This window comes from Copadichromis virginalis, linkage group LG10 (assembly GCF_057382275.1).
Source record: "Copadichromis virginalis isolate Kocher_CV1m ecotype Utaka linkage group LG10, C_Virginalis_male_GT1.1, whole genome shotgun sequence".
Taxonomy (NCBI): Eukaryota; Metazoa; Chordata; class Actinopteri; order Cichliformes; family Cichlidae; genus Copadichromis; species Copadichromis virginalis.
The window spans coordinates 33161540-33174778 of record NC_140627.1 but is presented as its reverse complement, the minus strand read 5'-3'; the positions used below and the strand labels follow the sequence as shown (position 1 = coordinate 33174778).

Here is a 13239-nt window from a genome sequence, read left to right as displayed (position 1 = left end):
TCCGTTCATCTCTTTTGCATTCCTCTTCCTCATTCTCTCAAGATTTCCTCAATCTCCAACAGTCTGAAAAGAGAAACAAAACGTGACCAGCTTCACAAAGTGTAACAAGATGAAAATGTGATATTCATGGTTCATTGATAAAGTCTTTACTTGTGTTGTAGTGAAAGTTTCAGATTTTGCTGTGTCTGTGGGAGGAAGTTTGGAGGAAGTAACCTCCCCATATACACACCTTTGTCTGACATGCTATAAAAAGCTCAGTCGGAGTAGCAGAGGACACAATATCACCATGGAGGTCATTGTGTTTTTCTCGCTGTTGCTTTCAGTCTGCACTCTTTCAGCAAATCTGGCTGAAGCAGATAAGTCTTCAAACCAACAACCCTGTCCACAGGACACCCAAGCTGTGCTGAGACAGCTGACCGCCTCAGTGGCTGTGCAGAAAGAGCAGATCACGGTCCTACAGAAAGAGACTCAAGGTACAGTATCATGTCAGGTAGTGAGAGAAGTAACAGCAAAAACAAATTGGCATATGATCCAGTGTTGTGTTAGAGAGATATCAATGTCACTTGTAAATATTCAGAATGACTGAAATGACAAACATTCATGGTTTTGTTTTCTTGTGAAAATAAATATTTTGTATAGAAATGAAATATAAAAGTAAGTATAGAAATATTGGCCAATCCTTAAAGAAATTGATGGTCCAGGGAAATAAATTTTATTTTGCACTTATTTCAGAACAGACCGCAAAGCTGAAGAGTGAAATTGACCAGCTGAAGCTGCAGTCTACAGGTATTGTGTGGAAATCATCATGGCTCTGATCATTTCTAACTGTTAAAAAAATCTGCAGCTGACACGTTTTTGATGCTAAAATATAAAGGTGGAGGATCAACATGTGTCACTGCTATAAATGTGTCCACCAGGTGGCGCTACTGTGCTAGAAAATCTGTAGTTCATCACAGAGGCAACTTGACCACCAACATTGTCTTTATTTGTGGTAAAGCAGGGAGAGAGCGAGGGCAAATGAGCTGCACTGCACACTGAAAAAAAGGGACTGGCCATCTCTTGGATTTATGTAAGCATCTTGCATGTATTTAACACAATTGCCTCATGTTTTAAAGATAAATGTAACTATATAGTGTAAAAACTACATGATATGCAGAAAGGGTGTATTAAATTGTTCATATCATGTTCAGGTGAAGTAAGTCAATAAGATAGCAACGTTAAATCTCGTGAAACCACGCGTGATTTCATCTCGCGGGCTTTGGATCGTGGTTTAAAAAATGCATCCATCTCAGTCAAGTCGAGCAGCCAACTCTACGTTTTTTGGTATGTCTTGATTTTTTGAATTAATATTTACCATATTTCAGCCAAATGTAGTTAAACGTCTAAAGTGCCGCCATGTAACATGCTAAAAAAGAGCCGTTAGCTTATTTGCTGTTTTATCTGTTATCAAGGAATTGGCGCTTTTTCATTTGAATTTGTCTTTGGCACAAGAGCCGTAATATCACATTAAACCTAATTACGAGGCACTCATAACATAATTTGGTTTTCTGTGTGAATAGATTTGCCAACTGACTCTTCAGTTACATTGTGTATTTACTGCACCGTGGTGTTAGTGAGATTTTGGACATTGAACAGCTTTAGCTAATATCATCAGCGGTATTATGCTAGCTTACATCCCTACCCCTCCTGCCCTCACCTGCTGTCCTTTTCTTTTTGTTTTTGTTTTTGTTGATGCACATTGAGAGACCACATCTATTCTGCATTTCACCAGGAGTCAGCTGATGGATTGTGGGTTCAAGGTGTTATGGTAAGAAAGTATATTCTATTTTCGCTTAAGGTTTCTGTAACTTAATTATAATAGGTTTTTTATAATTATTAGGTGCATGCATACTCAAATAGACCACCCTATTAATACAACTGAGAAATCCAAAATCTGCCATAGGTTTAACTTATACCTGTATGTATTGTCAGAAAGGTGATTACTGGACTCACATTAATGCACACTTGAACTAAAATGAGGTTGTAACTTGTGGGTTCTTGGGTTGCATATCAGAAATAAACATCTTTGGATTTTTTTAATCCCATAAGATCTGGAAACACAGTTTTTATTCAACAAAACATTACTGATTAACCAAGCACAGTGCCTGCTGTTATTTCAAAATAATTTTATGTCATTTCAGATAAAATGCAGCATTCCAGTGCATCCCAACCATGCCTTTACAGTCAAGGTTTCTGACGGAGCTGAGTTTCTCTCTGACAGTCTGCTGAAAGTGTTTGCAAAGTGATCGGGGGAACAGGGCACAAAGCTAAAGGATGTAGCTGCCATGATGACAGTAAGAACTTTAAAATTCTTTAACTACAAAGTGTATATGTATTGCATTAGGTCAGTAAAAGATTTTTATGCTGCATCCATTGAAACAGTCAACTATTACCTGTGAGTACTGATTCCACCGAAAGGATGCCATAATTTTCGTCATGCATTTACTGGCCCACTGAGAAAAATTGATCTTTTTAAAAAAATTAATGTTCTGGAAACTATATATCCATAAAGTTGATGTCAAACAGGAACTTTTGATATTGCTTTGTAGATGCTGGTGTTGCATGTTGACTGGTTTAAGTTTTGGTCTGGGATCATTTTCTTCTGTGCTACTGAAAAGTTCACAAATCTCTGTTTTCTTTGTTATAATACTTTAGGATGACATTAATGCTTGAAGTCCCTCATCAAAGTGCTCCGCATCTGTGTGAAAGACAATTGCAACATCTTGGTGCAGGAGTTCATGGTGAGTGTTTTATGAGTAGATTGTGGCTTTGCAACATTTAAAAATGCATTTAGTTATCCACTTGATCCTCATTGGACCAGTTAGGACCAGTAGTCCTCTTTAATAATTTGAAGTTCACATGAGGCCTGGTAGTGAACTCAGCCGCCGGCCCTTGAGGCCCCACCCCTACCCCTGTATTAGGGGTCACATCAGTGTGAAAAAACTTTAAATTTGTCATTCTAGTGAACAAAGGAAAATCCCACCAATATTTACATTAGCTTTTGTTTGAAAAAAAAAAAGACCAACAGCTAACCAAATTGTGGGGCTGAAAGTCTAAATTCTAACATCTTCTGAGTGACAAAACCTGGATTTCTGATGGGCCGGTGTCTTTCTAAGAAAAACTAATGTAAAGCATTTGAAATTATGTTTTTCACCCTCTCTTAGAAACTCTGTTAGACCATGAATGGCAGCATGGCAGGCCACTCTTTGGCTATAGCTATTTACTATGTTGCTTGCATTGGTTTAAATTACTCTAACATTAGAACTGGTAGATTCAAAAGAGATGAGTTTAAAAAGGAATCTTAAAGAAATGTTTTGTGTTTAACCAGGACTTGACTGAGGCCACTGCACAGATTGAGAAAACCACAATGAACATCTGTCTCCAGAGGATGCACCAGGCAATGACTTTTCTGACGTTGGCATCATCATCGAGGGTATAGTAGTTCTTCAAGATCTGGATAACGTGACCTTTGCAGTAGCCATGCTGTTTGGACCTTTTTTATTCCTTCAATATGAGTTACCCATCACAACTCTGCTACACTTTTGAGGTGATTCAAAGGGTGGTAATGGAGTTGGAAGCAACTCAGCTCTCAAGAAAAGCTCACAACTAAGACAAAACTGCTCCTGCAACGAAGCTCACTGTTATGCATGTGAGGTGACCAGCTCTAGGTGAGAAGACATTTAAATCTCACACTTGTTCTGCTGCATTTTTGAAGCTCAATTCCAGGAACAGATCGCAGGGTTCATTTTTATATACACTGCAACTGCCATGAGGACGAGCCGTTTTTTTGTTGTTGTTGTTGTTTGTTTTTCTCTGTCTGTTTGGCAGCATTTTTAAATTTCTCTTTGTATTTTTTCTTTCTTTTACTAGTGAAGAGATGTAGCATGAACAGTTATGCAGTCTAAATATCCCATATGGGCCGTGTGAAATGGTATTTTCAGTTTCATTCAGTTGAAGTAAAGAACGTTGAATATTTCTAAGTGTGCTGTTTTGAACCAAGATGTCACAGTATGATCAGTGCCGTAATTTTTGACAGTCACTGTATCAATGTTATTTTTGCATCTCTTGAATAAAGGTTTTGACCTGCAAGTGCTAATTTCTTTAGTTATTGGGGTAAAATGGGTAGTGTTAATAGGAAGGTGTTTGCCAATTCAGTAACCTAATTTAATGTTAATGGAAACTAACATTACCTCAAATTGTTTAGTTATAATTGTTGTTTAACTGAATCTTGACGTCAGAGGCCTTAAATAGAATGTTTTGTATTGTTCTTTCCCAACATTTTTCAAAAGAAACAGTCTAATTTCTTTGCTGTGATTGATTCCAGAGAACACGGAAGAACTGACATTATTTAACTGTTGATTTATATAGATTCAGTAGTGGAGTAATGTCAGTTTAATTCTTTACCTACTGTCAATGCAGTGAAATTAGACATTTTGTTTTGAAAGGTTACTGGTGGATGCCAGCAACCATCTTGGAAGAGAACAATATAATCTGTTATAAGGCCTCCATTTGAAAATTGTGTATTTGATACTAGAATATAATAGCAAAATGTAATTTGAAGATAACATGTAGTATTTAAGTGACCAAGTAGTATTGGGTAAAAGTTACTGAATGGTGTTGGGATAAAGTGAGAAAATTGTGAAGGATTAAAATATTTCAAGAGCTCAAATTACTTCATCAAAACATGTTTAAGTCACATTTTATCAACACAAATTGCACAGGTTTATTGAACATGAATAAATTGTGTTAATTTAACTCAATTGTTTAAGTTGCTGCCAAAGCAAAACATCTGTGTGCAACAAATGTCCACCATTGAATTAAGTAAATCCAACAACATATTTTTTTCAGTGCAGTCTTTCAGCATACGGGGCAGCTGTGGCTCAGGTGGTAGCAGCTCATCTACCAACTGGAAGGTTGGTGGATCGCTCTCTGGCTCCACATGCTGAAGCTTCTTTGGGCGACATGCCTCTATCAGAGTGTGTTAGGCAAAGCTCTTAGACAAAGATCAAAAGTATGTGTATGAATACAAGCACATTGTGTGGTCAGCTGAGTAGAAAGGTGCTATGTAAGTATAATCAATACTGGTCACCTGCTCAACCAGCAGAGCTATAGTGGCATGATAACGCCATTGTTTACATACAGTCTAGGGTTCATGTCTCAGTGAAAGAGAGAGGGAAACACGAAGTGGAGAGTTGACAGACTGTGGATAAACATGACAGCGTGAAACTGCACAGATTTCAAATGAGAATCAGTGATGCAGTCAAACAAGTCTGCTTCTTCAACCATTCTCCATCCAGCACCTGTAGGAGGTGTGGTCCTGTGTGAGGTGGAGGATGAGGGGACGTGGGGGAGACCACCGCTCGGTGTAGCATGAACAGAATGAGAGTCACAGTTACTTTCTTACTTACAGATAAAAACATGTGAATCACTGTGTGCTGTCAGTGAGATTGTTTGATTTCTTTGCTTTTTTCAGATGGTGCAGCAAAGCTGAAGACTGAGATTGACGCGCTGAAGCAGGAGCTACAAGGTACTGTGTGGAAATCTTATCTGACTGTGCATTTACTGGCTGTGCAGATGTTTTACTTTTGGCGGATCAACATATGTCAGTGCTATCAATCTATTCATAAAGTGGTGTCACTGTGCTTGAACATTTTTATTTCATTCACAGAAATAACTTTAGTACACACAGTGTTTTTACACATCAAGTACAATTACTGGATCCACTTTTCTGAATTACATTATGAAAAAAGAATTTCTGAGGGACTCTAGGATAAAATTATCAAAAAAGAAATTGAATTCCTGGAGAAATTTACCAAGAAATACATATTGCCTCTGAGTCTTCATATAGTTTTTATATGTATGGACCTCTGTATTTTGGCAATTTTCACTTTTAGCATCTGCTACGGCTGGGGTGTTAAACTTTAAGCCCAGGGGCCAGAATTGACTTGCCGAACACTCCAATCTGACCCCCTGGTCAGCTTAGGAAAATATGAACAAGGCCATAAACTTTTGGACTTTTCACTGTTTCAGTGAGAGTTCTGTATTAGTTATTATCAGGTTTATGGCTTTTCCTACTCATAAAAACCTCTCCATGGTCATTTATACTACGCTGAAGACAAAAAGAACTAGACAAAGAATTAAATGGCAGAAACATCATGTTTTTTCTCTCCTAAAGAAATCTGTCATCACTGAAAAATGAGTTTGCTCTAAGGTTTAAAATACATTGGCACAGATGTAGGGTGAGAGCCACTCAGGGCTGGGATTTAATCCTGACTGACTGTATATTTGTCAGACCTTGATGAAGACTCAGACTTGATACACGTTAGTCTATTTTAATGTTTTATTTTTATATGATCTTGTCAGAAACAGGTGACCCCACGAACTCCTGTTTTGTATTGAACTTGTGTTCACCCTGCTGATGAGCACCTGTTGGATAAGCATTTAAAGCCATGCACAGTTTCCTTTTTCCTGTTTTTTGAAAACTGAATGACATTAAACTGAGCTTATGTAAATTATTAAAGTTTTTGTCATGGTCACTTTTTTGGGAAGAGTCTAACTCTACAACAGGAAGTTTAAATAATGACATTTCTCTCTCTCTCTCAGCCACACATGTGGCTTTCTCAGCAGCTGTGCTTCTTCCAGGCACTGGACCATACGTCGGACCCTTTAACACAGAGACCACTCTGGTCTTCAAACATGTTATCACGAACATTGGAAATGCCTACAACCCATCCACAGGTAATAACACTGAATGTCACTTCTCAGCTATGTTGATGTCAGGCTGATGTTCCAGATGTTCTAACAGCTGATTTTCCTTTTAACAAAAACAAATGTCCCACAGGTATTTTCACTGCACCAGTGAGAGGAGTCTACCACTTTGACTGGAAAGTATATGGATCTGGAAACGTTGAGACAAGTGGTGTGTTATTCAGGAATGGAGAACACATATTTATAGCATATGAAAGACCAACATCTGGTTCTGTGAGCGCCTCTAATGGAGCCTCACTGCTTCTAGAGGTTGGAGATCAGGTGTTTGTGCGTATCTGGGCTAATTCAAGGATATATGACAATCAAAATCATCACACCACCTTCAGTGGTCATCTGATCTTCACCATGTGAGAGGTGTGACAGCTCCAACGCTTCCTGTTTAGACTGTCCACTGTGGGCGGAGCTTAGCCATTTTTAGAAGTAAAACAGGAAGTAAATCACCTGCTGGAATCAGTTTCTTGCTCTCTCTCTCTTTCTGGTTGGGTTCTAGTTTTGTGTTTATTTGTTTCTACTGACTCAGATAATTTACTTCTTCTTGTTATCTTTGATTCAAATAAATCCAGTTAAATGCTCAGTGATTCTCTTCTCTTTGTCCTTTCTTTGAGTCAGCTCTTCATAAAGCGCTGCTCCTCCATTAGGTCCTGACTATTTTCTATAAGTTGGTAAACTGCATCGTTTTTTATTGGCTCCACTGTCCTGTGTTGGTCAGTCTGTTATTTTGGTGACTGCTGGCCCACATGTTTGCTTTTAACTGGAGTCTTTCCTGTTAAGTTGAGCAAAATCCAACAGTTCCTCTTTTTCTCTTCTTTGATAATCATGCAGGTGTTTTTCTTAAACTCTTAACAGATGTTAAACTTAATCTGACTATCATGATAAAAATGTAAACAGCTGATTTAGTTTGATATAAAATGTGTGTCAGTGCTGTGGAGGAATGTTTCCTTATTTTTCATCTGAATCTGAATCCAGATTCAGACACAGATAACTGACTGTAAACTTACTCGGGTTCATTTCTTTCTATTCTTTAGTTTCACAATAAAAGCATCTTTGAACTCACGCTGTGGATTTCTTTATGTGTGTTTCATACATGGAGCAGAGATCAAACCTACACATGCTGGGAGTTACTATCACAGGTAAAGTGACACCTGAGGGGTGACCTATGAAGTGAGATTAGTGGTTTAGCGAGCTACGTTGAGTTTTGGGGGGGAATGAATGGCTTTTGGGCTCATCAAAAATATCTGAAAGAGTGATGTTTTAAGTGGGAAAACACCTGAATGTGGTGAGGGCACCAGAAACACTGAGTTGCAGGGCAGCTGGTAAGTACTTGTGTATTTCTGGAAAGTCTGCAAAGCTGTCTTGGTCGATTTCAAACTTTTCACTCATCAGAAGGCTGTAAATTCGTCTCATTGGGCGGATCAAAACCATCCTCCTGTGTCTCAGTGGCCGAAGCGAGAGTCTGCCTCTGCCTCTCTATTGATGGGTTTGGGAGGAGTTCGAGCTCACAGACACACAGAGGAAATTTTGGTAAAAGTTTGACCTCTGCATTGGAGGACAGTCATTCTCTCTTTATTAAGTTTATTAAATTAACCTTTAATCAACTATTAAAATCATGTCAAACAGTTTGAGTTCCTTCCTCCTGACTGATCCTTGTTTACAACCTCCACCTGTTGGCAGCATGTTGATGCTCCTCTCACTCAGAAAAAGGAGAATAAAAGTACGATCGCCCCACAGACAGCCTCAGCATGACTAAAGATTACAATATAAAACATGAAATTCACACGCTTTCAGTGCTTTCAACACACCAACATGAAGTTTTATGTTTGGTCTCTTAAAAATAAGGAACAAGAAAAGTTTGCAGAACCCAGAGAGTTCAAACTGAAGCTGCTGTCTCGCTTCAGACTCCATTTAATCATGTCAGGGTCTTTTTTCCTCCACTTTAGAGCTCTGAAGAGGAGGAAAAGACAGCGGAGAAACTGTTAGCTTCACCTGTCCTGGCTTCAAAAAATGAGGGCATGTTTACAGCGAGCAGGAACTGAAAGATGAAGCTCAAGCACCAAAGCTGCAGTTCCTCTAATGTCCACTAGAGGCTCCAGCAGTGAGTCCCATGTAGGGCTGGGTATCGTCACTGATTTCTAGAATCGATTCAATTCCGATTCACAAGGTCCTGAATCGATTCGATTTAATTCGATTCGGTTCGATTTGAATCTGGGAAATTTTGACAGTCAGAAATATTATACTTCAGATCAGCACATTTACATATTTTTGTATCTATAAAAAGGAAGCTGACACACGCAAGACTTTATCACAGGTGTGAGCGTCACAGCAGATGCCTTTGTGTCAAAGTAGCTGAAGATAAAACACAGAAAAACATGAAGGTTTTCCTGTTCTGGGATTTATAAAAATATTCTGCAGTACATCAAAAACGAAAGAAAACCATTAATCAACATATGAACATTACCTCTGAAGTTACAGCGGTTTTATTAGAGACACGGTTAAGCATTTTGCATTTTGAATAATTTTAAAAAGTTTAAATTTGTTCAGTATTGAACAGCAGAAATGAGGTTTTCTTTTCGGAAGAATGTAAAAGGGGAAAAAAACAGCGGCTGACAGCCTGTAAACAACAGTAGACTTGTGCGTAACAAGCAAGCGAATAATGAAGAAAGGGAAACTGTTCTTGAAGTACAGAGAGAGAGAGAGAGAGGGAGAGAGAGAGGGAGGGAGGGAGAGAGAGAGAGAGAGAGGGAGAGAGGGAGGGAGAGAGGGAGGGAGAGAGAGAGCTGTGCATGGCAGTGGAAGCAAAACAGTAAAAGTCAGAGTGAATTCATGACGATGTTTATGTGAAGCGTTTGGATCTTCTTTTGCTGCTGGTTCGGTCAATATTGTTTGGAGAGAGATCAAACTAACAGCTTTAGAATCAGCGCATAAAGGGCGTGAACACAAAGCGCGGACCTGCCGACAGATCAGAATCAGCGAGCTGTCGGCTTTCAGCCCTGACCGTGAGAAAGGCGACATCTAGCTGATTCTGATCCGCGGGTCGCGCTGTGTGTTTAAGTCTATGTGCAGAATCCCTGTACCTGCTCTCATTTACTGTCTTAACTGTTTGGTGGTTCTTGAAATTTTGTGAGATGTCACCAGAGATTCTGGCATTTCGGGCAAAATAAATTTATATTAAAAAATCGATTCAGGATTTTATTGAATCGATTTTATCCAAGCCAGAATCGATTTTAATCGATGAATCGATTATAAAAACCCAGCCCTAGTCCCATGTCTGACTTTATATGAGAAAAAACGTGTTTCCCACCTGGCTGCTGATCATTTTCTCCTGAATAAAAAGTGTGGAGGGGTTGATTTGTTTTTTACAACTCACCTGTTTAAATGGTCTTAAAGTGTGAAACTAATTAATAATTAGCATTTGTGCTAATTTTAAATTTGCTGATATTTTTTCTATCTTTTTCTCAGCTAATCTCAATAAAATGATTCAGAACTTCTAAAACTCTGCTCGAGCAAAGGGAACCTCTTCAGTGGCTCAAAGAAGTAACCAGTTTTTGAGTGTCCTCATAACTATCAAAGCCAGGTGCAGATGGGGTACACTTTGATCACGCTCACAGAACGAGAGGTTCTTTATCAGATCATCAGGATCAAACTTCAGCACCTGAACAAGAAAGTGAACAGAGAGAAAAAGGTGAACGACAGTTTAACACAGGAACCTGCAAAGAGGTCAGAAAATGTGTTTTGTTACAATTTAGAGTATAAAAGTGAGTTAAAATGTTTATTTACAATAAAATGTGTTTAATGATTCCTTTTACATCCAGTTCAAATGTGTGGAATTTGTACTGATCCTGAGCACCTGAGGGCTCTTCACCAGTTAAACCAGCCGTTATCTGAGGGCCACTAACAGCTGCAGCTTTAAGATGATTAAATATGAAATAACGTTCCTGCAGGAGGAGCAGTGAAGGTACCTCTCCGCTCTTCACATGGAGGGTGAGGGCGACATGAACAGGGACACGAACGTGACAGGAACAACGACTGCCATGTCGTTCTCCTCGTCTTTACTCAACTCATACCTGAGAAAAGAGCAAAAATTTAGAATTGAGTTCAGTGATTTTCAAACTGTTTCAAAACACCTCACTGACACAGCTCAGAGAGAGAAACGTGAGACTGAAGCTGCAGGTAAAGCTCACAGGTGGAAATCATTTTTCCTACCGGTGTGTCTCACACATGGCCTCTGGTCTCCAGATGAAGCGTCCATCTCTGTAAGCACAGACGTTGTTCGGATCATCGGGCAGTCTGGGATAATGTTTGAAGTTCTCGTCATCATCCTGGCTGTGGATCAGCACAGCATACATCACTTCCTGTTTGTACAGGGAAGTCTTGAAGACCTGCATGACGCGCAGAAAAAGAGAAGTGTTGTTAGAAGAAATCTATAAATCAGTAACCTGAGGAGCTGACATAAACAAACACACCTAGTTATTGTATTCGGTGTCCTCTCTGCTTCTTGACCGTCTTTTTCTGTTTTAGTTTCTTATTTGAACAAAATTTACTGGTTTTCTATTCAGTTGTTTTTTGTATTTTCTAATCAGTCAGTGAGTTCCAGCACCTCCTGCACTGGGAAGGTGAAGCGGTACGATCCATACCTGGACTTCTCACTGAAGGCTGGAGACGAGGCAAAGTCCACCAGGAAGCTCTGCTGCCTCCGGGCCTGCTCCTCGGTCCGGTTTGGGAAGGCCTCCTCCAGGAGCCTCCTCTCAGCTGATTGGATCTCCTCTGGTGCCACAGCCAGACTCCACCACACCAGGGACAGTCTGTCTGGATCCTCTGAGCCACTTAAAGGATCCTTGAAGCCTCCATCCTTGCTTATTTGATACAAAGCTTCTCGGCCTGTATCGTGTTTCAGACGACACACATGAAATTCTGGTTTGGGGTATTCAGGAATATTTGTAAAGGTACCTGTTCCCCAACCCAGAAGCTCGAGCTTCCTCTTTCAAACCATCAAGCTTTAAATTTATATATTTTTATAATGTTCTTCTTTTCCTCTTCTGTTTATATGAATCTCCATGATGAGACCAAGGAGAGTGTAGATTGGCAAATGAAAGCTTCACTCTGGAGTGTCAGAGGAGCGGAGTGACAGCCTGGATATTTATACAGCTCTCACCCACTGACTGATTACCATAAACTACAAGTTCACCTTCAAACACACCCACACTTACAACCAATAAGCCACTTAAAGTCCTGTAATTGTAATTCGTGTGGTGTAGAAGTTGGTGTGTGCTGTAGGTCAGCGGTCCCCAACCTTTTTTGTGCAACAGACTGGTTTATGTCTGATAATATTTTCACGGACCAGCCTTAAAGTAAAAATAAAACCAGTACAGGTATCAAAAAGATTTATTCATGACACGTGAAAAGACCCAGGGAAACTGAGTTAACGATAAAAATGGTTAAAAAATAACATTAAAAACTGATAAAAACCCTGAAAACCATAAATTTCACAGCTGAGCCTCAACTCTCGCGGCCCGGTATCAAACCACTCATAGACCAGTACTGGTCCGTGGTCCAGGGGTTGAGGACCGCTGCTGTTTTCTACATATGTTCATCCAAAGCCACAACAGGCGAGGAAATCCTTTCACATCTTTTGGGCACAACGAGCTGCTGAAGAACAAACTCAAGCACAAGTCGAACAATGAAAACAGGAAATGCCACCAAAACCTTCAGTACAAAAAGTTCCACTTGTCTTGTGTCTGAACATGCTACAGTCATATATATTACAGACTGTTGAGGTTGTGTTGTGTTCTTTAAAATAAAATGATCACAGATTTTCTGAATATCCCCCAAAATACATTCTGTTTATTTGAACGTAGTGTTATCAGTGTGAGAAACCTTTCATCTTCAAAGTGACATTTTTAACAAATCCATTTTTTAGGATTTTCTTACCAGGCTGATTGAGCATGCGTGAAGACAAATGTTCTGAGTATGTTTGCTTTAACGGTTCAAAATAATGGAAACATAATGAAGCTAAACTATTCTAAGTTATCTTTTCCTCTTTCTCTCTGTGAGACACATCTACACATATCAGGTCCAGTTTCTGAGGGATTCATTGCTACTCATCACATCCTGTCAAGGAGACAAAGTAAAGCTGTCAGTGTGAAGAAAGCCTCCATTGCCGATAACAAAGGAAATCCCATTTTATTGGCACTGGGAGCAGTGCCAGTGTCTGTATGAGGTATCTGCTTCTAGCAAGTGCTGCAGAAGAGGATCGAACATAAAGAGAGAAACGTTTCTATCAGCTCAACAAACATCAGCAAACACACAAACTGTTTGTGTGCAGTTTGTCTCACAGTGTGTTGCAGCTAAAGGTCCAGCTGCTGTGTTTCACAGGGAGAGAAAAGAAAGAGCTAACTTAAAACTTAAACTGGAGAAAGATAAGAAAGAGGGGACAGG

The 13239-nt window shown here is 39.5% G+C and overlaps 2 protein-coding genes, 1 long non-coding RNA gene and 1 pseudogene across 7 annotated transcripts in view; 2 read left to right on the top strand and 2 right to left on the bottom strand.

The window, feature by feature from the left end:
- The first annotated feature begins 262 nt into the window (after positions 1-262).
- Positions 263-7860, top strand: LOC146700844 (complement C1q-like protein 2). Its single transcript, XM_085471104.1, has 5 exons — positions 263-473; positions 733-786; positions 5513-5566; positions 6643-6777; positions 6881-7860. The coding sequence occupies exons 1-5, from the start codon at positions 287-289 to the stop codon at positions 7156-7158; spliced, it is 708 nt and encodes a 235-aa protein (XP_085327230.1). The 5' UTR covers positions 263-286; the 3' UTR covers positions 7159-7860.
- Positions 1025-3845, top strand: LOC146700845 (uncharacterized). Of its 4 annotated transcripts, XR_014922632.1 has the most exons (6): positions 1025-1069; positions 1191-1323; positions 1744-1807; positions 2181-2333; positions 2695-2780; positions 3368-3845. It is a non-coding gene; the product is annotated as an uncharacterized LOC146700845 (long non-coding RNA). The 4 variants fall into 4 exon arrangements; XR_014922633.1 differs by having other exon boundaries at positions 1035-1323; positions 1772-1807; XR_014922631.1 differs by having other exon boundaries at positions 1035-1323.
- A 1948-nt stretch (positions 7861-9808) lies between the features above and the next one.
- Positions 9809-13239, bottom strand: part of LOC146700834 (uncharacterized) — a 113326-nt gene continuing 109895 nt past the window's right edge. The window contains exon 6 of the mRNA XM_085471102.1: positions 9809-10456. Coding sequence (XP_085327228.1) covers positions 10331-10456 — 126 coding nt within the window. The 3' untranslated portion in view covers positions 9809-10330. The remainder of the gene's footprint in view (positions 10457-13239) is intronic.
- Positions 10508-11860, bottom strand: LOC146700843 (uncharacterized; annotated as a pseudogene). The gene is made up of 3 exons (XR_014922629.1): positions 11402-11860; positions 11008-11225; positions 10508-10868 (listed from the first exon to the last, which is right to left on the bottom strand). The product of XR_014922629.1 is annotated as an uncharacterized LOC146700843 (transcript).